Source organism: Manihot esculenta, chromosome 9, assembly GCF_001659605.2.
Source record: "Manihot esculenta cultivar AM560-2 chromosome 9, M.esculenta_v8, whole genome shotgun sequence".
Classification (NCBI taxonomy): Eukaryota; Viridiplantae; Streptophyta; class Magnoliopsida; order Malpighiales; family Euphorbiaceae; genus Manihot; species Manihot esculenta.
In genome coordinates, this window is record NC_035169.2 from 37,138,491 (window position 1) to 37,163,845 (window position 25,355).

A 25,355-nucleotide genomic window follows, 5' to 3' on the forward strand; every position below is an offset into this window, starting at 1 on the left:
TATTTTATTATATTACAATACTCTTAATGCTAATATAAATATAAATAAAAATAAAAATAAATAAATATAAGTCTATCATTTAAAATAATAGTATCAGAAAAGATAGTTATAGAGTTTAACAAGTCATAAAAAGATAAGACTGTAAAATTTATTTATTTGATTCGTGAATTTCTAGTTAACCAGATATATCAATTAACCAAGAAAATAGTTTGATATTTTAGAACTGATAAAAATAACCATAAGATTTAAAAAAAAAAAAGAAATTGATACTAATAACTCATATGCTTTTATTCAAATATTCCGTATAAAAAAATTTATCTTCTTTTGTTTGTTTGATAAGGAAGCATAGATTTAAAAAGAGGTCCCACACTAAATTATTATTAGGTAAACTTATTTTTTTTTTATAATTTAAGGAAGTTTTCATTATATATATATATAATTCAACTTTTGTTTTCTTTATAATACTCTCACTATGAATAAAAACAAAATAAATAAATAAATAAATTCAAGCATACAATTAAAATAGCAACTATAGAGCCCACTAAGTCAAAAAATAAATAAATAAATTACAAAATTTATTCTTTCAATTTATAGAAACGTAGTAAAGCATGTATAACAAATGAAAAAAAATTAGTAAATCAAAAAGAAAAGTAGCAAATTTTAATTGAAAAAAATAGTAAATAACCTTAAGAAATAGCCATTTTCATTTATGCTTAATTGATTAAAAAATGCACAAAAATAATGATTGATTAAAAAATGCACAAGAATATTGCCAATTTCGTTATCTTATACCCCTTGCTTTAAAACCAAAATAGAAAAAATTGATCTAATACATTTTTTTAATTCATTTTCAAATTAATTCTATAAATTTATATTTGATCTATATCTATTTTTTAGGTAAACCGAAGAAAAATAAAAAAAAATTAATAATAATAATAATATTAATAATAATAAATTCATATAATTTCATCGTTTATCACCAGTTTTTAACCGTAACAATTTTTGATAATTAAAATTCTGAAATAGAACTTTAACTGTACACTGTTTTTAAAAGTTTATATTGCAATCTTTTAGAATTAAATATGTTATTTTAAAATTTTAATTTTTAAAATTAAAACAATATGAATTTATCTCTATTAAAAGAAGGAATAAAATAAAAAATATGAGTGATTTTTTTTATAAAAATACATACTATTTATAGTAAAAATATAATTATTATAAATAGTTATAAAAATTTTGAAATGATATAATAAAATCATAAATTTAAATATCAAATCTGATATGATATTTTTAATGAATATAAAATTTTTTAAAATTTAAATTTATTTTATAATAAAAAAATATAGTATAATAATATAATAGTTAATAGGATAACCTTTGTATTTTACTTAAAAGATTAAATAAATACAATTTAAAATTTTAGATTAATTAGATTCATGTATGGTTATCGGGAGCTAAATAAATTATCATTTAATATAATACTATCTTTTAATAATAAAAATATTTTTATATGATAAAATTTTATTTTTATAATTTTAAAAACTATTTATTATATTTATATATTTTTGAAAATTTTTATATTAATTAAAATATTTAATATTTAATATTTTAAATTATATAAAATAATATTTTATTATTAAAAATAATATTATATTATATTAACATTTATTTGGTCCTTAATAAAAATATAAAAATTTAATTGATCTAAAATTTTAAATTAAATTTATTTGGCTCTTAATTAAAAATATAAAAATTTAATTGAATTTATTTTTTATAAATTAATTTCTAAATTTTTGTAAAAATTAGATAATAAAATAATAATAATGGGACGAAATTAAATTTATAAATTTAGCTGTTGATAAAAATTTATAAAAATTATCTAATATTACTTATCCCAAAATTTTAAAAGTTTATAGCATCAAAATTACCTTATATTTTAATATCATCTACTTCTGAAACTTGTCAAAAGAAAAATTCACAAGTTTCAAAATTTTGTTATATTTGTGTATATCCAAAATTATGAGGATTTTTCATTTAACTCTAAATTAATTTAAATAATAAATTTAATCATCTAATTCAACATTCAGATAACATTTGAGTAATTGATTATTCCTTCCTTCCGAAGGGGTCAATCCTTTCCTTCCCGCTTATGTAGACAAGTACAACAGTGACAGGATTCGAATCCTGCCAATCTGCTTTTGTTGCTTTTTTTCTTGTCTTTTTAATTATTTTTTTTAATATTTTAAATATTTTTATAATTTTATAAATTTTATTTTTATTATAAATAAAATTTCTAATTTATTAAAAATTTACTTTTAAACTTTTAAAAAATTTTAATAATTTTTTTATATTTTATCTTTATTTAAATGATATTAATTAAAATTTCAAAATTTAAACAGTACATTATCGCCCATTAAATGCCATAAACTTCAAATCTCTCTTCCTCTACTCCCACTTCTACTCTTCCATAAATTCCCTCTTCCTACTTCACTTGAACTCCATCCCACTTGGTTCCAAGTCGTCCAACTGCACATTCATCTCTAATTTCTCTTCCTTGGCTTTTCCTTGAGTTCTTATCTTCAACACCAAAACCAAAATTCTCTTTCCCAGAAAATGGGTTCTTCCCCAACTGCCCTAGAAATTATAGGATATGAAGAGGATTCACTTGCTTTGGTTCATGAAGAAGATGACGAAAAAATTGAAAGCCATGTGCCCCTTGTGTCATCTTATAACGATCATATTCGTCCACTTCTTGATGCAGTTGATAAGCTTAGGCACCTCAATGTCACGAAAGAAGGTATACAGCTCCCCACCATCGTTGTTGTTGGGGATCAATCTTCTGGAAAATCCAGCGTTCTTGAATCGCTAGCTGGTATCAACCTTCCCCGTGGCCAGGGCATTTGCACCAGAGTTCCCCTTGTAATGAGGCTGCAACACCACCCATCTCCCACACCGGAGCTTTTCCTGGAGTTCAGTGGCAAAATAGTAGCCACTGATGAAGCTCACGTCGCAGATGCTATTAATATTGCCACTGATGAGATTGCAGGAGATGGAAAGGGCATATCCAACACTCCATTAACTCTGGTAGTGAAAAAGAAAGGTGTTCCTGATCTTACTATGGTTGATCTCCCAGGAATCACTAGAGTTCCTGTTCATGGTCAGCCGGAGGATATCTACGAGCAGATTGCAGGTATTATCATGGAGTATATAAGGCCTGAAGAGAGTATTATTCTGAATGTGTTGTCTGCAACTGTGGATTTTCCCACTTGTGAATCCATTAGGATGTCACGGCAAGTGGACAAGACTGGTGAGAGAACTCTTGCTGTGGTCACCAAGTCTGATAAGGCACCTGAAGGGCTGCTTGAGAAGGTTACTGCAGATGATGTGAATATAGGCCAGGATTGAAAAATCTATGGTGGGTATTCCAGTTCTGGCTCAAAAACTGTCTCAAATTCAAGCAACTATCATAGCCAGGTGCTTGCCAGATATAGTGAGAAATATTGATGACAAGCTAAAAGCAAGCATTTCAGAGCTGAATAGGATGCCTAAGACCCTTGCTTCTCCAGCTGAAGCCATGGCAGCTTTCATGGGTATTGTTGGATCAGCCAAAGAGTCTCTCAGGAAAATACTTATCAGAGGAGAGTTTGACGAGTACGTTGATGATTATCATATGCATTGCACTGCTAGATTGGTAGAAATGCTCAATCTTTACTCAGATGAACTTCATAAATGCTCTGAAAGTGACCCTAGGACGAACTTCCTGGTGGAGGAGATTCGTGTTCTGGAGGAAGCCAAAGGGATTGAACTGCCAAATTTCCTTCCTCACACTGCCTTCCTCAGTATTCTGCAGAGAAAAGTTGAGGGGATATCAAGAATGCCTATCCATTTCTTTGAAAAAGTGTGGGCTTACATTGAAAGTGTGTTAGTGTCTGTTTTGATGCATCACTCTGAGAATTACTGTAACGACCCGAAAATCAGGCCGCCACCGGCGCTAGGATCCAGATCGGCTTAAGGCCGCCGGGACCCGTAGCAAGCCAAACATACATCCTGTGAACCTGTTTAATCCCATACATGGTCAACAACATACATAAAAATAAAAATAAAAAAAAAAAACTTTTCTTTCATTCATTCAAACATTTCTTTGCCAAGCCTAGCCTGTGCATGCACAACATAACATAAACCCCTCATTGGAATCCTCATCAAATATTCCAATGGGGTAACATAACATAACATAGGCTTGGATTACATAATCATCATAAAAACATTATATCTCATACAAGACCACGTGTACTGGGAATACAACAGACTCTAGTCAAGCACATTATCAATCTTACATTACATTACATCTTATACTTTTACATTGCTACAAACCATGTCCACAGCTAAGCTATTACATAATCTTCTCTTACTCTGCTGACTTCTCTATCTACTCTGCACCTGCAAGACTGGGGTTAGGGGAGAGGGGGTGAGCTATAAAGCCCAATGAGCGGAAACTAAAAATATTTGCTTTAATTCCACCCTTTTTAGGTATGTTATTATTCATTTTATTATTAAGATTCCTCCATTTTTAGGTATATTATTATATAACTTTTTCTTATTCATGCTTTCATGGAATGCAACACATCACAGTTAATCACATAAAGGATGAATTTGTCACCAATAGCCCTCTACATTTCCATTAGTGCCAGAACGTAGAATGGGTCCTGGTCTTTCTCTTACATAGTGCCAGGGACGTAGAATGGGTCTTCCTGGACTTCCATACCGTATCATCATCATATCATGACATAACATACGAGGGCTAATGGATCACTCAACATTCATCCACAACAACATCAATTTATGCAATGCAGCATATTCGTGAGATCTAATGCAAACATCCTGAAATATTGCATAGCATAATGATGCATGGGCAATGCTTTATGATTCATTCATTTATTCATTTATTCATTTATTCATTTATTCATTTATTCATTTACTCATTTACTTTAAAAATTTAAGAAGTTGTTCCACTCACCTGGTGACTGAAGTTGTAACAACGAACTCGGAACGACTATCTCACAACCGGGGGTCTCGGTTCCTCGGGTCCGAACCTACACAGGTGAACTCAAATGAGGCACCAAACAACAAGAACATAACTCTAGACATACCCCCAAAAACCTCCTAAAACATCACCAAAACACTCCTAGGAATCATGCAAGAAAAGGCTGGACAGGGCACTTTCGGCGGCACCTTCGGCGGCCGAAAGTCCCTCCAGAGACGAAAGTCAGGCAGGTTCGGCGGCACCTTCGGCGGCCGAAACTCCCAGACAGAGACGAAACTCATGCATGTTCGGCGGCACCTTCGGCGGCCGAAAGTCTCGGACAGAGCCGAAACTCCAATTTTCGGGGGCAAGCTTCGGCAGCCTAAAGCTGCCTCTCAAGCCATGTTCGGCGGCCGAAAGTGCCTTCGGCTGCCGAACCTGGTTTCTGCCAAAGGGCAGAAACTTTGGCTCCCCTATGCACAAATGCCTCCCAACTCTCACATCATGCATATACTTCACCCAAATCATGCATACAAGTTCCTAGGGGCCTCAAAACATCAAATACCCCAACTACAACACTTCAAGCATACTCAAACATCATACATTGATCATAAATCACTTAAAACTTAACATTTGCTTAAAAACTCATACAACCCTATACATGTCATTCTACCCCATAAAATCACTTAAAACTTACTTAAAACACATGAAGAGCTTAAGATCGGCTCTTACCTCTTGAAGATCGAGGGTTGAGGAGATCTAAACTTGGAGATGGGAGAAGTTCCAACTTTTGGTCTCCAAGCTCCAAAACTTGTTCTAAGCTCAAAGATCTTCAAAACCAAAGTTATAAACTTGTAAAGATCATGGAAAAAGGAAGGAAAAACTCAAGATTGGGGAAGGATGGCGGAATGCTCACCTTGGCCGAAATGGGGAGAAAAAGCTCGCCCATTTTCGGCTAAGGGACCCTTTTATAGGTGGCTGGCCAGGCCACGTTCGGGGGCCGAATGTGCCTCCGCATCCATGCAAATGTTCGGCGGCCGAACTTGACTTTCGGCGGCCGAACCTGAACTTCCCTAACTCATGCTTTCGGGGGCCTAACGTGCCTCCAAAACACATGCATGTTCGGCGGCCGAACTTGACTTTCGGCGGCCGAACCTGGGTTTTCCTCCAATGCTATTTTCATGCAAAAACTCATTTAGTTTCATACTTTAAGATCATTAAAAACATAAAAACATTTCATAAAACATGTCTTTACCCTTCTAGAAGTTCCCGACAACCGAAATCCCACCGGACGGTAGGAATTCCGATACCGGAGTCTAGCCGGGTATTACATTCTCCCCCCCTTAAGAACATTCGTCCCCGAATGTTCCTCAACTAATACATGCATAACATAGAACATAACATATATACTAAACACATAGATACTAACCTCTAAAAGAGGTGGGGATACTGTTGGAGCATGGACTCCCGTGTCTCCCAGGTACATTCTTCTATATTGTGGTGGTTCCAAAGGACTTTTACCATCGGGATTTCCTTGTTTCTTAGCTTTCTGATCTGGGTGTCTATGATCCGCACTGGCTGCTCCACATAGGTGAGATCCTCTTGGATCTCCACATCAGGCTCACTAAGAACCTTACTCGGATCTGACACAAACTTCCTCAACATGGAAACATGGAAAACCGGATGGATTCTTGCCATTGAAGCAGGTAAGTCCAGCTTGTACGACACATTCCCAATCTTTTGCAAGATTTCAAAGGGTCCGATGTATCGTGGGGCTAGCTTACCTTTCTTCCCGAACCTAACCACTCCTTTCATTGGAGACACCTTAAGCAATACCAGGTCCCCCTCCTGAAATTCAACTAGTCTTCTGCGGATGTCTGCATAACTCTTCTGTCTGCTTGCAGCAGTCTTGATTCTTTCTCTGATTATGGGTACCACCCTGCTGGTAATCTCTACTAGCTCAGGCCCTGCCAAGGCCTTCTCTCCAACTTCTTCCCAGCAAACAGGTGATCTGCACTTCCTTCCATACAAAGCTTCATATGGAGCCATCCCGATGCTAGCATGATAGCTGTTATTGTAGGCGAACTCTACTAAAGGTAGATGTTGCCTCCAAGAACCGCCAAAATCTAGCACACACATTCTGAGCATATCTTCTATTGTTTGGATGGTCCTCTCTGACTGTCCATCAGTCTGGGGATGGAAGGCAGTACTGAAGTCTAACCTAGTACCCATGGCATTTTGCAGACTCCGCCAAAATCTGGAAGTGAACTGAGGCCCTCTATCTGACACTATAGACACTGGAACCCCATGCAGCCTGACAATCTCATCTACATACACCTGCGCCAACTTGTCCACAGAGTAGCCACTCCTGACAGGGAGGAAGTGAGCAGATTTGGTGAGTCTGTCCACAATCACCCATATGGAGTCCAATCGGTTGGACGTCGCCGGTAACCCTACTACGAAGTCCATAGCTATGTTTTCCCATTTCCATTCTGGAATCGGTAGCGGGTTAAGCATTCCAGCTGGCTTCTGATGTTCTAGCTTCACCCTCTGACACACTTCGCAGGCTGACACGAACTGCGCCACTTCTTTCTTCATAGTTGGCCACCAATAAACCTTCTTTAGATCTTGATACATCTTGGTGGCTCCGGGGTGAATGCTGTATCTTGCATTATGAGCCTCTCTCATAATGTCTCCTTTTAGCCCTATGTCATCTGGTACACATAATCGACTCCCATAGCGGAGGATCCCCTTGTTGTCAAATCTGAACTCATCATTCTTGCCTGACTGAACAGTCCTGGCAATCTTCACTAACTCGGGGTCCTCATGCTGTTTCTGAGCAACTTGCTCAAGGAACACGGGTGTCACTTTCATCTGAGCCACTAAGGCACCTGTACCTGACAACTCTAGCTGTAGCCCTTCTTCGATGAGCTTGTAGAACTCCTTTACTACTGGTCTTCGTTCTGCTGTGATGTGGGATAGACTGCCGAGTGATTTCCGGCTTAAGGCATCAGCTACAACATTAGCCTTACCCGGATGATACTGGATTTTGCAATCATAGTCACTGAGCAGTTCTACCCATCTTCTCTGTCTCAAATTCAAATCTCTTTGACTCAGGATGTACTGCAGGCTCTTATGATCTGTAAAGATCTCACATTTTACCCCATAGAGGTAGTGCCTCCACATCTTGAGTGCAAAGATTACTGCTGCCATCTCAAGGTCATGCGTGGGGTAATTCAACTCATGCTTCTTTAGCTGTCTAGAAGCATAAGCAATCACCCTCTCATTCTGCATAAGCACACATCCCAGTCCCACACGGGACGCATCACAAAAGACTGTAAAGTCCTCTCCACTAGATGGCAGTGCTAACACGGGTGCTGAAGTCAACCTCCTCTTAAGCTCTTCAAAACTCTCTTCGCACTGGTCGGTCCACAGAAATTTCTGATTCTTCCTGGTTAGTCTGGTCAGAGGAGCTGCTATCTTTGAGAAGTCCTGAACGAACCTCCTGTAGTAACCTGCCAAACCCAAGAAACTTCTGATCTCCGTCACTGAAGTGGGTCTAGGCCAGTTAACCACAGTCTCTGTCTTCTTGGGGTCTACCTCTATCCCATTCTCTGACACTACATGCCCCAAGAACGAAATGCTCCTTAGCCAGAACTCACATTTAGAGAACTTGGCATACAAGCCATGTTCCCTCAAAGTCTGCAAGACCAACCGCAGATGATGGGCATGCTCTTCTGCATTCCTGGAATACACTAAGATATCATCTATGAAGACAATAACGAAGTGATCCAGGTATTGGCTAAATACTCTGTTCATGAGATCCATGAATGCTGCAGGGGCGTTAGTTAACCCGAACGGCATCACAAGAAACTCATAATGCCCATATCTGGTCCTGAATGCCGTCTTTGGCACATCTTCATCTCTGATCCTCAGCTGATGATACCCAGATCTCAGATCTATTTTGGAGAAACAACCTGCTCCTGCTAGCTGGTCGAATAGATCATCGATCCTAGGCAACGGGTACTTGTTCTTGGTAGTAACCTTGTTCAACTGTCTATAGTCGATACAAAGTCTAAGGGATCCATCCTTCTTCTTCACGAACAACACTGGAGCACCCCAAGGTGAGGCACTCGGTCGGATGAAACCCTTGTCTACCAGCTCTTGCAACTGTTCTTTAAGCTCTTTCAGCTCTGCTGGCGCCATCCTGTAGGGAGGGATAGAGATCGGTCTGGTTCCTGGCATCAATTCTATTTCGAACTCTATCTCCCTAGGAGGCGGTAAACCTGGCAGCTCGTCTGGGAAAACATCTAAGAACTCTCTAACCACAGGCACCGAGGCGGGCTCTCTGACATCTCTGTCTAGCTCTCTCACATGAGCTAGATAACCCTGACAACCCCTCCTGAGCAACCTACGAGCCTGTAGGGCTGATATCAAACCTCTAGGTGTACTCCCCCTGTCTCCTCTAAAGACGACCTCTGACCCATCCTGACATCTGAACTTAACCACCTTGTCTCTGCAATCCAAGGTAGCACCATGGGTAGATAGCCAATCCATCCCTAGAATGACGTCAAAATCTGTCAAGTCTAGAACCACTAGGTCGGCGGATAGGCATCTTCCCTCTATGAAAACTGGACTGTACTGGCAGACTGACTCTGCCACTGACGGGTCACATTTGGGTCCGCTGACCCATAGGGGACACTCTAACCCAGAGACCATCAAACCCAACCTCTCGACCGCTCTCGGAGAAACAAAAGAATGGGATGCACCCGGGTCCATTAAGGCATAAACATCTGAACAACCAATGATGATATTACCTGACACCACGGTGTTGGATGCGTTTGCCTCTTGCTGCGTCATTGTGAAGATCCGTGCTGGAGCTGACGGACCTTCCCCTCTGTAAACTGATGAAGAAGAGGCTGACCCTCTCCCTCGGCCTCTGCCACTAGCCTGTGTTGCGGCTGAAGCTGCTGGCTGTGCTACGCTACCCGAAGTTGTCTGCTGGGGCTGTGCCGTAGGAACTGCTCTCGGACACTCCCAAGACATGTGTCCCTCTTGCCCACACCTATAGCAGGCTGTCGTCCCAAACCGGCATACTCCCCTGTGTAGCTTACCACACCTTGCACACACTGCATTATCAGCACCAGAACTTGAGCCACTTCCTAATCCCAGACCTGATTTGATCTTGCTCCAGAACTTATTTTTCTTTGGTTTCTTAGTGGTATTGCCCCACTTCTTACTAGCTGAACTCAAGGATGAAGGGTCTATCCTTCCCCCACCTGGGGTCTTAGAACCAGAAGGTTGTGCCACAGACTGCTTGACTTTTCCCTCTATTACGGCACTAGCCTCCATTCTCCTGGCCATGTCTATAATGGTATGGAAACTTTCTCTATCAGCTGACTGAATCAAAGAGGAATACCTGGAATTGAGCCTCATGACATACCTCCTCGATTTCTTCGGATCTGTATCCAGATGCTGCCCAGCAAATGGCAACAACTCTAAGAATCTGTCGGTGTACTCATCGACACCCATCTCATCAGTCTGCTTCAGCTGTTCGAACTCAATCACCTTCAGCTCCCTGGAACTGTCAGGGAAAGCCCATCCTGCGAACTCATTCGCAAACTCCTCCCATGACAAACTGTCCACCTTTGGTTTCACATAGTTCTTGAACCATTCTCGTGCCTTCTTGCATTTCAGAGTGAAACCAGCCATCTGAATGGCTCTACTATCATCAGCCCCTATCTCATCTGTAATCGTTTTGACCTTCTCCAGGTACACAAACGGATCATCACCATCATCAAACTGAGGGGCACCCAACTTCATATAGTCGGTCATCTTAGCCTTGCTCCCTCCAGATGAGGTAGGTTGAGGTCTTTGGTTTTCTGTCACTGCGGTTTCTGCTGGTGGTGGAGGTGCGGCATCCCCTGGGATAGGGTTTGCTGTGCCTGGATGGAAGGATGGAGGTGGGTACATAGGGTACTGTGGATACTGTGGGTAAAAAGGTGGGTATGGCATGTGAGAAGGGTAAGGATTAACACTGGGGTAATCCGATGTACCTCCCATCGAATACCCGGGGTATGGTGAAAAAGGTGGGTACTGGGGTGGTGGAATAAACCCCGAGGCCTGAGTGCCTCCCTGAGACTCACCCATGCCCTCTTCTGACATGCTCACACCAAGACTACCATCCCTTCTCTGGTCCACATCCATCTCTTCTCCCGCATCCACTGACCTGTCTCCTTGAACCGTTCCTCTTACTGATCTGTTTCTACCCAGATCCAGAGATCTTCTAGGATCTCCCACTGCTCTGTCCCTGTGGGACCTACTCGACATTGCCCTTGGCAATGCTGGAGGACGGGCGCTCGTGCCCTCATCCTCCGGTGGTACTCTAGCCAATCTAGCTGATCGACGAGTTCCTCGCATTCTGATTACTGAAAAACAGCACAGAAATCAAAACATTAGCATCCAATGGTTCATGTGGAAACACATGAACCCACATCATATACATAGCATATCTCATGGCATATCATACTTTCATTCTAGACAGGACTCTACATCCTATCCTAGTGGACATGATTTCCTATTGTGCTTGACTCTCTATCATATCTATGAGCCCGACACTCTAGGTCCGACCATATGAACCTAGGGCTCTGATACCACTCTTTTTACGACCCGAAAATCAGGCCGCCACCGGCGCTAGGATCCAGATCGGCTTAAGGCCGCCGGGACCCGTAGCAAGCCAAACATACATCCTGTGAACCTGTTTAATCCCATACATGGTCAACAACATACATAAAAATAAAAATAAAAAAAAAACTTTTCTTTCATTCATTCAAACATTTCTTTGCCAAGCCTAGCCTGTGCATGCACAACATAACATAAACCCCTCATTGGAATCCTCATCAAATATTCCAATGGGGTAACATAACATAACATAGGCTTGGATTACATAATCATCATAAAAACATTATATCTCATACAAGACCACGTGTACTGGGAATACAACAGACTCTAGTCAAGCACATTATCAATCTTACATTACATTACATCTTATACTTTTACATTGCTACAAACCATGTCCACAGCTAAGCTATTACATAATCTTCTCTTACTCTGCTGACTTCTCTATCTACTCTGCACCTGCAAGACTGGGGTTAGGGGAGAGGGGGTGAGCTATAAAGCCCAATGAGCGGAAACTAAAAATATTTGCTTTAATTCCACCCTTTTTAGGTATGTTATTATTCATTTTATTATTAAGATTCCTCCATTTTTAGGTATATTATTATATAACTTTTTCTTATTCATGCTTTCATGGAATGCAACACATCACAGTTAATCACATAAAGGATGAATTTGTCACCAATAGCCCTCTACATTTCCATTAGTGCCAGAACGTAGAATGGGTCCTGGTCTTTCTCTTACATAGTGCCAGGGACGTAGAATGGGTCTTCCTGGACTTCCATACCGTATCATCATCATATCATGACATAACATACGAGGGCTAATGGATCACTCAACATTCATCCACAACAACATCAATTTATGCAATGCAGCATATTCGTGAGATCTAATGCAAACATCCTGAAATATTGCATAGCATAATGATGCATGGGCAATGCTTTATGATTCATTCATTTATTCATTTATTCATTTATTCATTTACTCATTTACTTTAAAAATTTAAGAAGTTGTTCCACTCACCTGGTGACTGAAGTTGTAACAACGAACTCGGAACGACTATCTCACAACCGGGGGTCTCGGTTCCTCGGGTCCGAACCTACACAGGTGGACTCAAATGAGGCACCAAACAACAAGAACATAACTCTAGACATACCCCCAAAAACCTCCTAAAACATCACCAAAACACTCCTAGGAATCATGCAAGAAAAGGCTGGACAGGGCACTTTCGGCGGCACCTTCGGCGGCCGAAAGTCCCTCCAGAGACGAAAGTCAGGCAGGTTCGGCGGCACCTTCGGCGGCCGAAACTCCCAGACAGAGACGAAACTCATGCATGTTCGGCGGCACCTTCGGCGGCCGAAAGTCTCGGACAGAGCCGAAACTCCAATTTTCGGGGGCAAGCTTCGGCAGCCTAAAGCTGCCTCTCAAGCCATGTTCGGCGGCCGAAAGTGCCTTCGGCTGCCGAACCTGGTTTCTGCCAAAGGGCAGAAACTTTGGCTCCCCTATGCACAAATGCCTCCCAACTCTCACATCATGCATATACTTCACCCAAATCATGCATACAAGTTCCTAGGGGCCTCAAAACATCAAATACCCCAACTACAACACTTCAAGCATACTCAAACATCATACATTGATCATAAATCACTTAAAACTTAACATTTGCTTAAAAACTCATACAACCCTATACATGTCATTCTACCCCATAAAATCACTTAAAACTTACTTAAAACACATGAAGAGCTTAAGATCGGCTCTTACCTCTTGAAGATCGAGGGTTGAGGAGATCTAAACTTGGAGATGGGAGAAGTTCCAACTTTTGGTCTCCAAGCTCCAAAACTTGTTCTAAGCTCAAAGATCTTCAAAACCAAAGTTATAAACTTGTAAAGATCATGGAAAAAGGAAGGAAAAACTCAAGATTGGGGAAGGATGGCGGAATGCTCACCTTGGCCGAAATGGGGAGAAAAAGCTCGCCCATTTTCGGCTAAGGGACCCTTTTATAGGTGGCTGGCCAGGCCACGTTCGGGGGCCGAATGTGCCTCCGCATCCATGCAAATGTTCGGCGGCCGAACTTGACTTTCGGCGGCCGAACCTGAACTTCCCTAACTCATGCTTTCGGGGGCCTAACGTGCCTCCAAAACACATGCATGTTCGGCGGCCGAACTTGACTTTCGGCGGCCGAACCTGGGTTTTCCTCCAATGCTATTTTCATGCAAAAACTCATTTAGTTTCATACTTTAAGATCATTAAAAACATAAAAACATTTCATAAAACATGTCTTTACCCTTCTAGAAGTTCCCGACAACCGAAATCCCACCGGACGGTAGGAATTCCGATACCGGAGTCTAGCCGGGTATTACAATTACCACCAGCTTCAGTTCTCTACCAGACGAGCAGGCCATAACCTTATATCAAAAATGAAAGAGCAGTCTATTAATTGGATTGCAGAAATAGTTCAAATGGAGAAGATGACAGATTACACTTGCAGTCCTGAATACATGAATGAATGGAACAAGCTCATGGGCCAACTGGATACATTTAAGAATAGAATCCTGACATATGGGTATTCTAAGGCAGAGATTGCAGGTATTGGAGAGGTTGACGCTGGGAATATCAGAGAACATCAGAATGTTCTGCACCAAGCTTTTGACCTGAAGATGAAAATGACAGCTTACTGGAAGATTGTATTGAGGAGACTGGTTGATTATATGGCTCTGCAATTGCAGTTCAGCGTTCAAAATCTTGTGAACAAAGAGATGGAAAAGGAGATCGTTAGCGAGTTGATGAGCAGTCACGGAGGTGCAGTAGAAACAATGCTGGAGGAATCGCCCTCAGTTGCTGCTAAACGTGAGAAGCTGAACATGAGCATCAAGTTGCTTGGAGAGTCCAAGAAGGTTTTGGGAAATATCATGGACAAGATTGCTACCTATAATGATTAGAGTGGAGCTAGACTTCATCCTTCTTTTGTGTGTTTAGAGTTTAGTAACTTGAAAATAGTAGTAGTTGTTTTGTGTAGGAGAAGGATTCGAGCTTTAAATTTTAACCCTGGGACTCCCACATGTAATCTTCTCATGCTTGTGTGTTAACCAATGAAATATGAAAGCTGTTAGGCCTTCTATACTATTGATTTGATGATTTTTCCTTTTTTTTTTTTTTTAAATTTACGATTTAATCATTATATACTGTCATTATTAAAAAATTTATTGAAATATATATATTTTTTATTAGTAAAATAATAAATTTGTTAAAAATAATTATGTAAAAACAATTAAAATGTATAATGCATGTTTAAATTTAAATGTAATATTCAGTTAATAATTACTAAACTTATTTATATATAAACTTGAATTTATAAAAAAAATTCATTTAATAAAAATATTAACAGGTTAATAAAAATTAATCTTATTACAAAATTTATTAAGGTAGAACTATTATTTGACTAAAATAATTCAATATTGTATGAAATTAAAAAAATATCAAATATATCTAAAATACCGTGGGCGGATTCGCGCGAAGCATCACAACCAGCTGTTGATTTATTTATAGTCAAACGACATGTCGTTAAACGGTACTTTTAACGTTTATCATTAACCTTAGGCCCTTGTGCTGCGGTCTCTTGTCTTTCGCCGCGATGGGTATTCCCAAGCTCTTGCTCTCTCACCTCCGCCGTTCTCGTGCCGTCTCCTCTCTAAACTCTCTCTCTCGTGCCTATGTTTCTCACTTCCTTATAAACCCTACCCCGCTCCTCTCGCAAGCTCCAATTCCCTCTCATAATCCCCGCGGGCCTCACTACGCGAACGCATTCACTTCTTTTCATTTGTTTAACAATCGATCCTTCTCGACTCGATCAGATGACGACTTGGAGTTTTTCGCCGACTCAGTTACCATGTCTGGCGTCGAGTCAAAGCCTCCAGAATTTGCAGTTAATGAGGTTGCCGAAGCTGTAGTTAAGGGTAGCACTGGCGGCGAGGAGTCGATTCTTCCTGTTCGAGCATTGATTTCGTTGCTTGATGGGTTTCATGATCTCACTGGCTTGCCTTGGTGAGTTCGTATTGTTTGTACCCGCTGTTTGGTTGCTGAGAAAGCGTAAATGAAAACAAAAGTTTTTTTTTGCAAGAAAAAAAGGTGAATACAATTTCGTCTTTTTTACTTTTCTGACAACGATTCTGCAGGTGGATAGTTATTATTTCAGCCACAGTATCTATGCGAGTTTTGTTGTTCCCTTTACTTGTTCTGCAACTTAACAAGTTGAAGCGTATATCGGAGTTACTTCCAAAATGTGAGTTTTCACTGTTTCTTTTCTTCTGCAGCCAAGACACTGTTTATGCATTACTATATTGCTTCATAATAGTTTCAATGACGTTGGTGGGGGAGGATTCGTTGGTCGTAGTCCTATAGGACGGCCGATGGACAAGAGGGGCATAAAAGTCCAAAAATAGAAAGGCTTGGCATTTCTGCTAAAAATGGGCGCAGGTGGTAGCAGAGGTAGCTGGCTGATGCCCAGACAGTTGGCTGGGCATGATAGGCCTAGGGAAGGCTCACGCCAACCTCATTTGCCAACTGGGCCTGCTTGGCGTGCAGGGGTGTAAGGTGCTGCAGCCATATTCCTGCGAAGCACCTAAACAAGGTTCGATTGGTGCGAGGCGCGAGGCACACGTGCAGAGCAGGTGCGTGCAGGGAGCACAGGCGGACGCACAGGAGAGCGGCAGTGGAGCGACTGCTGGTAGGCCTACGGAGCCATGCAAGATGAGGTTCATCCCTGCGAGCTACAATAAGGCAGTAAGGCGATGAGACGTGCTGGGAGGCGCGTGAAACTTTCAAAAGGATTTAAAATATGCGAAAACTCACTAGTGAGATTCAGTTGACGGCAAAAAGTTTTAGATTAGCTCTGAATTGGTCAGAACCACCCAAAACAGTTTGGAGGATATCAGACTAATCTAAAACCTTTGGAAAATCTGCTTGACAGCAGTTTTACTCCAGTCAAGAGGATTCCACCTGCACTTTCTTCAGCATATTCATAATTCTCCTGAAAGAGTAAAATTATAGTTAGTCTCTGAAAGTTCTAGAAGCCTATTTTTAGCCACATGTTGGAGGCTCCCTCTTCACCACATGTTTAGGAGGTGTAACGTAGGTAAATAGGAGTACATAAAGTTTGCTTTATTCTTTATAAATTTTCATATTATTAATAAAGTGTTTTGGCTATTGTTTGTAAACTTTTTAACATGTTTTTATTTAGTTTCTGCAACACACCTCTTTTATCTTGGGTGACATTCTTTCAGGGAAAGATTGACTGGTATACTCATGGATGAGTTTAATAGCGTTGCACGGATGCTTTGTGTATAGGAAAAGCATTATGCTTATGACACAAGAAAGTTAGACAAACCAACAGCCAAAAAAAAATTTAAATGTACTCTTGCTGAGAAGAGATGATAACATTGGTATTTAAGGATCACCATTTTTAACGTAATGCCTTATATCGATCCCAAGAGATGCCTATCATAGAAAAACTCCCAACCAACACAATTAATAAAGAAAATACAAAAGAAGAAAGTTTGTTTACACCTCCCATCCGGAGAGGAAAAACCCGTTCTCTTACTAAAAAGGGAGGATTTCGCTCAAGGAAATACAGAAGAAGAAAGTTTGTTCACACCACCCATCCGGGGAGGAAAAACCCACTCTCTGACTAGAAAGGGAGGATTTTGCACAAGGAGCATTTCATTGAATCCTCGATTATAGTATTTATATAATATATATATTAAATAATAAAATATTAAATATTGTTAAACTATTAAAAATAAATGTATAAAATATTAATAGCTTATTTATTGTATGCCATTAATTATTAATTTCATAATATTATCTCAGTCGCCCCCTGTAGTTTTAGAAAAATCTTTTTCTTAAATTATCCATCATTTTAAAAATTTCAAGATAATATTAATTATTACACACTCTATTTTATAATTTTTATTCATTTTTTTAATTATTTTAAAATTATTATTCACATTTTTTAATACTATAAGGATATAAATTAATTATTATAATCCTATTTTATTTTATTTTATTTTTAAAAAAATTTTTAAAATATCTTTTAACATTTAATAAAATTTAATATCTTTAAAATAAATATAATTAAAAAATTAATTAAAAAAATTTCTTCAATATATATAAAAATATAAAACTGATAAAAATTATGGAATGAAAGAAAGTATTTTTTATATATACGCTTATTAGTTTTTAACTAATTTAATATTAATATGTAAAAAAATATGATAATTCGAAGGGTATTTTAAAATAAGTTATTATAATTATTTTTAAAATTAAAGTTATGAATTTATTTTATTGATTTGGATGTATAAATTTTAAATAATAATTATTGTGAGGCGAAGGGTAGTATTTATTTAATAAATTAAATAAACATAATCAATATCTACGGTCAACATTATTATTAATATAGATTCATGTGTAGCAAAATAAATTAAAGTTGAAAAATATGATAGAATATTAAAATCTGAATTATATTGGATACCGTGCTTAATAATTATTTTATAATCTTTTAAAATTAAATAAGTTTTCTTAAAATTTTAATTTTTAGATTATAATAATAAAATTTATTTTTAATTTATAATCCAATAGAAAGTATTGAGAAAAAAATAAATAATGTATAAAATATGAGTGACTTTTTTTGTGAATGTGCATACTATTTATAGTAAAAAAAATATTCGTGATAAACTATTATAAAAATCTTAAAATAATATAATCAAAAGTAAAAAAAATTTATAAAAATTTAGTATATATATTTCGAATATAGTGTATTTTGGACTATAAACCAAATCTAAATTAATAAGACTTAACATACATACAACGTAATTGGGAATTGGTGTGTTAATAGGCCATACGCACACCAGATAGTTCATAAGTACTCTATAAATTATGCCACAAGCAGCCTCACTCCACATTTATATAGGTAATATTCCTACTGCAATTTATACATCACCCACAAAAATAGAAATATTATTAAGAGATTTTAACTCATCTTCTTATTATCACTTCTCACACCATACGAGGAAACATAGGAAATGACAATGTTAAATAGTGTTAGTAGAACTAACAAGTGACTCGTTATTACCCATATGAATCTTTTTTATGAAATCTCCAATGGTGAAATTTCTGTTTTAGATTTGCTAAGTCGCATTCCATTCGACATTTCATTTATTAATTTCTTTCTTCAAATATTTAGTCAGATGATTGACCAAATCAACTTCTGGCTCTACATAATTAATTAATATAATTTCATTTATCAGCAATTGCCTTACCATATTATGTTTTAGACGAATATATTTATTTTTGCTATTGAAAATTTTATTCTTTACAATATCTATTATCGTTTGGCAATCACAATACACAAATGATATTGGTTTTATTTTCAATAAAATATTTGCTAAAAAATTTCTTAGCCACTCAAACTTCATTACCATCTAAGTTCATAATAATAAAGTATGATTCTATGGCGATTTTGATAATAATAATTGATTTTCAAGTATACTAGTGGATTTTATATCATTTGAATCTAAATTTCAATTAATATCACTATATTCTTCTAATGCAATGAGATATACACTATATAGAATAATATAACTTATGATACTTTTCAAAAATAGTCTAATGAGATCAAGTCTAAAAAATTCATTAAATGCAATAATTTTTTACTAATATGTGTATATCTAAATTACAATAATATCATATCTATTTTTCTTTGAGAATTAACATTATATGGAGTATTTACTAGTTTGACATTTATGTATCTAATTTTTTTTGCTATTATGATATAATTATATTATCATTTCAATTTTAATACTCAAATCATATTTGTTTTTTTTATATATATATATTTTTTGAAATGGCTTTCTTTATATATTTTATATCAAATTTATGAATAGAAAAATATTTAGTTTCACACACTATATTATAACTTGTGTTAAATATAATTACAATTATATCATTTACATGTAACAAGTAACCACCCATTCATCATTTATAAACTCTGTAAACATGTAATTATTAATTTCAATAGAAAAAATAATGACCCTAATTAAAATATTGTCAAATTTGTCATTGTGCTATTTAAGTGTTTGTTTCAAAGCATATAAAGATCAATAATTTTATAAACTTAAGTTTATTCTTTTTTTGAATTGTACAATATAAACTTTTTCTTTCAAATCTAAAAAAAATAAAAATTTAATTGATAAATAAAGTTTTATACATATTGAAACTAAAATATAAAGATAAAAAATTTTGTAAACTTTATTTTATTTTTTCCTTGAACAGTACAATATAAACTTTTTTTTTTAAACCTAAAAAAATAAAAATTCAATTGATGAATAAAGTTTTATACAATTGAAACTAAAATAATTAAATTTGAATTTTTTTTTTAAGAATAGGAGAATTAATTTTAGCGAAAAACCCCAGACTTTTAAATATTTTACCTAAAACTTATAATTTTTTGCATAATTCATAGGAGTTTTATTAATTAAAAAATATATATTTTATTTTATTATATCATAATACTCTTAATGCTACTATGAATAAAAATAAAAATAAATAAATATAAGTCTATTTTTCAAAATAATAATATAAAAAAATATAATTATAGGGCATAACAAGTCATAAAAAGATAATACTGTAAAATTTATTTGTTTGATTCATAGATTTCTACGCAGGTATCTCAATTAACTAAGAAAATGGTTTGGTATTTTAGAACTAATAAGAATAACTATAAAATTTTAAAAAAAATATTGATACTAAAACACTCATGTACCTTAATTCAAATATTCAGTATAAAAAAATTATCTCATTTTTTTTATTTGATCAAGAAGCATAATTAAAAAAAATACCTCACACTTTTAAATAATTTAAGCAAAATTATTATTATTTTCATAATTTAGAGACTTTTCAATATATATAAAATTCTACTTTCATTTTCTTTATAATACTCTTACTATAAATAAAAGCAAAAATAATAAATAAATAAATTTATGTCTATAATTAAAATAAATACCATCTATAAAAGCAACTATAGAGCTAATAAGTTAAAAAAAATTAAATTACAAAATTTATGAAAACATAGTCAAGCATGTATAACAAATAACAAAAAAAAAAAAGTAAATCAGAAAGAAATAAGAAATAGCCAATTTCAATAGACAAAGAAATATAATTAATAATCCTAAGAAATAGTTATTTTCATTTATTTTCAATTGATTAAAAAATGTACAAGAATATTGTCAATTACATTATCTTATAACTTATTACTCTTAAGGCTAAAATGAAAAAAAATTAATTTAACACATTTTTTTAAATTTATTTTTAAATTGAATGCATAAATTTAAAATTTAATCTATATTTATTTTTTTAGTAGACAGTAAGAAGAAAAACAAAAACAAAGTAATATTGATAATAATAAATTAATATGATTTTATTGTTCACCATTAATTTTTAACCGTAACAATTTGTAATAATTCAGATTTTATAGTAGAATTTTAATTATTTTCTTTTAATAAAATTTACTTCCATAGTTGAAGGATGATATTTTCTTTCACCATTGTAAAATAAAATTTTAATAAAATCTAAGTCATATTCAATACTATTTTTAAAGATTTATTTTATGATATTTAAAGGATAATATTTTCTTTTATCAATGTAAAATAAGATTTTAATAAAATTTAAATCATATTCAACACTGTTATTTTACGATATTTTAAGATTAAATAAATTTTTTTAAAATTTTAATTTTTAAAATTAAAACAATAAAATTTTATTTTTAATTTATAATCTAATAAAAAATATAGAGAAGATAATGAATAAAATAAAAATAGAGTAATTTTTTTTTCAAAAATGTAAACTATTTATATTAAAAAAATAATCATAATAAACTATTATAAAAATTTCGAGATAATATAATAAAATTATAAAGGTTAGATTTAATATTAAATTTAAATATTAAATTTAAAACAGTTATAAAATTTCACATATAAAATTTTTAATTATTTTATAATTTTTAATTATTATAAAATTTTTTAAAATTTAAATTTATTTTACGATAAAAAATGTACAGTATAATAATATAATAATTAATAAAATAATCTTTGTATTTTACTTAAAAGATTAAATAAATTTAATTTAAATTTTTAGATTAATTAGGTTCATGTATCGTTATTAGAGCCAACTATATTATTATTTAATATAATATTATTTTTTTTAATAATAAAATATTATTTTTCATAATAAAAATAAAATTTTATATTATTATATTTATATATTTTTAAAAATTTTTATATTAATTAAAATATTAAACATTTGATATTTTAAATTATATAAAATAACATTTTATTATTAAAAATAATATTATATTATATTAAAATTTATTTGATCCTTAATAAAAATATAAAATTTATTTGATCTGAAATTTTAAATTAAATTTATTTGGCTTTTAATTAAAAATATAAAAATTTAATTGAATTTATTTTTATAAACTAATTTTTAAATTTTTGTAAAAATTAGATAATAAAATAATAATAAAGGGGACAAAATTAAATTTATAAATTTTGTTATATTTGTGTATATCCAAAAATATGAGGATTTTTTTTTAAACTCTAAAATGAATTTAAATAATAAATTTAATAATCTAATTCAACATTCAGATAACATTTGAGTGATTATTTTGTAAATTAACCTAATGGACTCTCGGTTCCTTCCTTCCGAAGGGGTCAATCCCTTCCCGCTTAAGTAGACAAGTACAACAGTGACAGGAGTCGCATCGAAAGGAGACCCCACTCTGCTTTTCTTGCTTTTTTTTTTCTTGTCTTTTTGTTCTTTCCCATTTTTTCTTGGAATGCATATTCGGTTTCCCGTTACCCATCAAATGTTTTTCCAAAAGTTTATCAATTTATCCTGCAAATCTCTGTTCCTCTACTCCCACTTCTACTCTTCTATAAATTCTCTCTTCCTACTTCACTTGAACTCCATCCCACTTGGTTCCAAGCCGTCCAACTGCACATTCATCTCTAATTTCTCTTCCTTGGCTTTTCCTTGAGTTCTTATCTTCAACACCAAAACCAAAACCAAAATTCTCTTTCCCAGAAAATGGGTTCTTCCCCAACTGCCCTAGAAATTATAGAATATGAAGAGGATTCACTTGCTTTGGTTCATGAAGAAGAAGACGAAAAAATTGAAAGCCATGTGCCCCTTGTGTCATCTTATAACGATCATATTCGTCCACTTCTTGATGCAGTTGATAAGCTTAGGCACCTCAATGTCACGAAAGAAGGTATACAGCTCCCCACCATCGTTGTTGTTGGGGATCAATCTTCTGGAAAATCCAGCGTTCTTGAATCGCTAGCTGGTATCAACCTTCCCCGTGGCCAGGGCATTTGCACCAGAGTTCCCCTTGTAATGAGGCTGCAACACCACCCATCTCCCACACCGGAGCTTTTCCTGGAGTTCAGTGGCAAAATAGTAGCCACTGATGAAGCTCACGTCGCAGATGCTATTAATCTTGCCACTGATGAGATTGCAGGAGATGGAAAGGGCATATCCAACACTCCATTAACTCTGGTAGTGAAAAAGAAAGGTGTTCCTGATCTTACTATGGTTGATCTCCCAGGAATCACTAGAGTTCCTGTTCATGGTCAGCCGGAGGATATCTACGAGCAGATTGCAGGTATTATCATGGAGTATATAAGGCCTGAAGAGAGTATTATTCTGAATGTGTTGTCTGCAACTGTGGATTTTCCCACTTGTGAATCCATTAGGATGTCACAGCAAGTGGACAAGACTGGTGAGAGAACTCTTGCTGTGGTCACCAAGTCTGATAAGGCACCTGAAGGGCTGCTTGAGAAAGTTACTGCAGATGATGTGAATATAGGCCTGGGTTATGTCTGTGTAAGGAATCGAATTGGTGATGAATCTTACGAGGAGGCGCGAGAGGAAGAAGCTAAATTGTTCAAAAATCATCATCTTCTCTCCAGGATTGATAAATATATGGTGGGTATTCCAGTTCTGGCTCAAAAACTGACTCAAATTCAAGCAACTATCATAGCCAGGTGCTTGCCAGATATAGTGAGAAAGATTGATGACAAGCTAAAAGCAAGCATTTCAGACCTGAATAGGATGCCTAAGACCCTTGCTTCTCCAGCTGAAGCCATGGCAGCTTTCATGGGTATTGTTGGATCAGCCAAAGAGTCTCTCAGGAAAATACTTATCAGAGGAGAGTTTGACGAGTACGTTGATGATTATCATATGCATTGCACTGCTAGATTGGTAGAAATGCTCAATCTTTACTCAGATGAACTTCATAAATGCTCTGAAAGTGACCCTAGGAGGAACTTCCTGGTGGAGGAGATTCTTGTTCTGGAGGAAGCCAGAGGGATTGAACTGCCAAATTTCCTTCCTCGCGCTGCCTTCCTCGGTATTCTGCAGAGAAAAGTTGAGGGGATATCAAGAATGCCTATCGATTTCTTTGAAAAAGTGTGGGCTTACATTGAAAGCGTGGTAGTGTCTGTTTTGATGCATCACTCTGAGAATTACCACCAGCTTCAGTTCTCTACCAGACGAGCAGGCCATAACCTTATATCAAAAATGAAAGAGCAGTCTATTAATTGGATTGCAGAAATAGTTCAAATGGAGAAGATGACAGATTACACTTGCAGTCCTGAATACATGAACGAATGGAACAAGCTCATGGGCCAACTGGATACATTTAAGAATAAAATCCTGACACATGGGTATTCTAAGGCAGAGATTGCAGGTATTGGAGAGGTTGAAGCTGGGAATATCAGAGAACATCAGAATGTTCTGCACCAAGCTTTTGACCTGAAGATGAAAATGACAGCTTACTGGAAGATTGTATTGAGGAGACTGGTTGATTATATGGCTCTGCATTTGCAGTTCAGCGTTCAAAATCTTGTGAACAAAGAGATGGAAAAGGAGATCTTTAGCGAGTTGATGAGCAGTCACGGAGGTGCAGTAGAAAGAATGCTGGAGGAATCGCCCTCAGTTGCTGCTAAACGTGAGAAGCTGAACGTGAGCATCAAGTTGCTTGGAGAGTCCAAGAAGGTCTTGGGAAATATCATGGACAAGATTGCTACCTATAATGATTAGAGTGGAGCTAGACTTCATCCTTCTTTTGTGTGTTTAGAGTTTAGTAACTTGAAAATAATAGTAGTTGTTTTGTGTAGGAGAAGGATTTGAGTTTTAAATTGTAACCCTGGGGCTCCCATATGTAATCTTCTCATGCTTTTGTGTGTTTAACCAATGAAATATGAAAGCTGTTAGGCCTTCTATACTATTGATTTGATGATTTTTCCTTTTTTTTTTTTTCTAATTTTTTTTTTACTATTTAATCATTATATATTGTCATTATTAAAAAATATATTAGACTATATATATTTTTTATTAGTACAATAATAAATTTTTTAAAAACAATTAAAATATATAATGCATGTTTAAATTTAAATGTAATATTCAGTTAATAATTACTAAACTTATTTATATATAAACTTGAATTTATAAAAAAAATTCATTTAATAAAAATATTAACAGGTTAATAAAAATTAATCTTATTACAAAATTTATTAAGGTAGAACTATTATTTGACTTGTATGAAATT

The 25,355-nt window shown here is 35.3% G+C and overlaps 4 protein-coding genes across 5 annotated transcripts; all 4 read left to right on the plus strand.

The window, feature by feature from the left end:
* The first annotated feature begins 2,452 nt into the window (after positions 1-2,452).
* LOC122724650 (putative dynamin-related protein 4A) lies at positions 2,453-3,405 on the plus strand. Its single transcript, XM_043960190.1, has one exon. The coding sequence runs from the start codon at positions 2,614-2,616 to the stop codon at positions 3,403-3,405; it is 792 nt and encodes a 263-aa protein (XP_043816125.1). The 5' UTR covers positions 2,453-2,613.
* Positions 3,406-3,412: 7 nt separating this feature from the next.
* On the plus strand, positions 3,413-14,634 carry LOC122724651 (dynamin-related protein 4C-like). Its single transcript, XM_043960191.1, has 2 exons — positions 3,413-3,917; positions 14,144-14,634. Exons 1-2 carry the CDS (start codon positions 3,413-3,415, stop codon positions 14,632-14,634), a joined length of 996 nt encoding a protein of 331 aa, XP_043816126.1.
* Positions 14,635-15,281: 647 nt separating this feature from the next.
* LOC110622379 (ALBINO3-like protein 2, chloroplastic) lies at positions 15,282-16,908 on the plus strand. Of its 2 annotated transcripts, none has more exons than XM_043959620.1 (2): positions 15,282-15,736; positions 16,006-16,908. In XM_043959620.1, exons 1-2 carry the CDS (start codon positions 15,327-15,329, stop codon positions 16,091-16,093), a joined length of 498 nt encoding a protein of 165 aa, XP_043815555.1. In that variant the 5' UTR covers positions 15,282-15,326; the 3' UTR covers positions 16,094-16,908. The 2 variants fall into 2 exon arrangements, with proteins under 2 accessions (XP_043815555.1, XP_021622557.1); XM_021766865.2 differs by having other exon boundaries at positions 15,283-15,736; positions 15,868-16,908.
* A 5,714-nt stretch (positions 16,909-22,622) lies between these two features.
* Positions 22,623-25,029, plus strand: LOC110623388 (dynamin-related protein 4C). Its single transcript, XM_021768313.2, has one exon. The coding sequence runs from the start codon at positions 22,832-22,834 to the stop codon at positions 24,845-24,847; it is 2,016 nt and encodes a 671-aa protein (XP_021624005.2). The 5' UTR covers positions 22,623-22,831; the 3' UTR covers positions 24,848-25,029.
* The last annotated feature ends 326 nt before the right edge of the window (positions 25,030-25,355 follow it).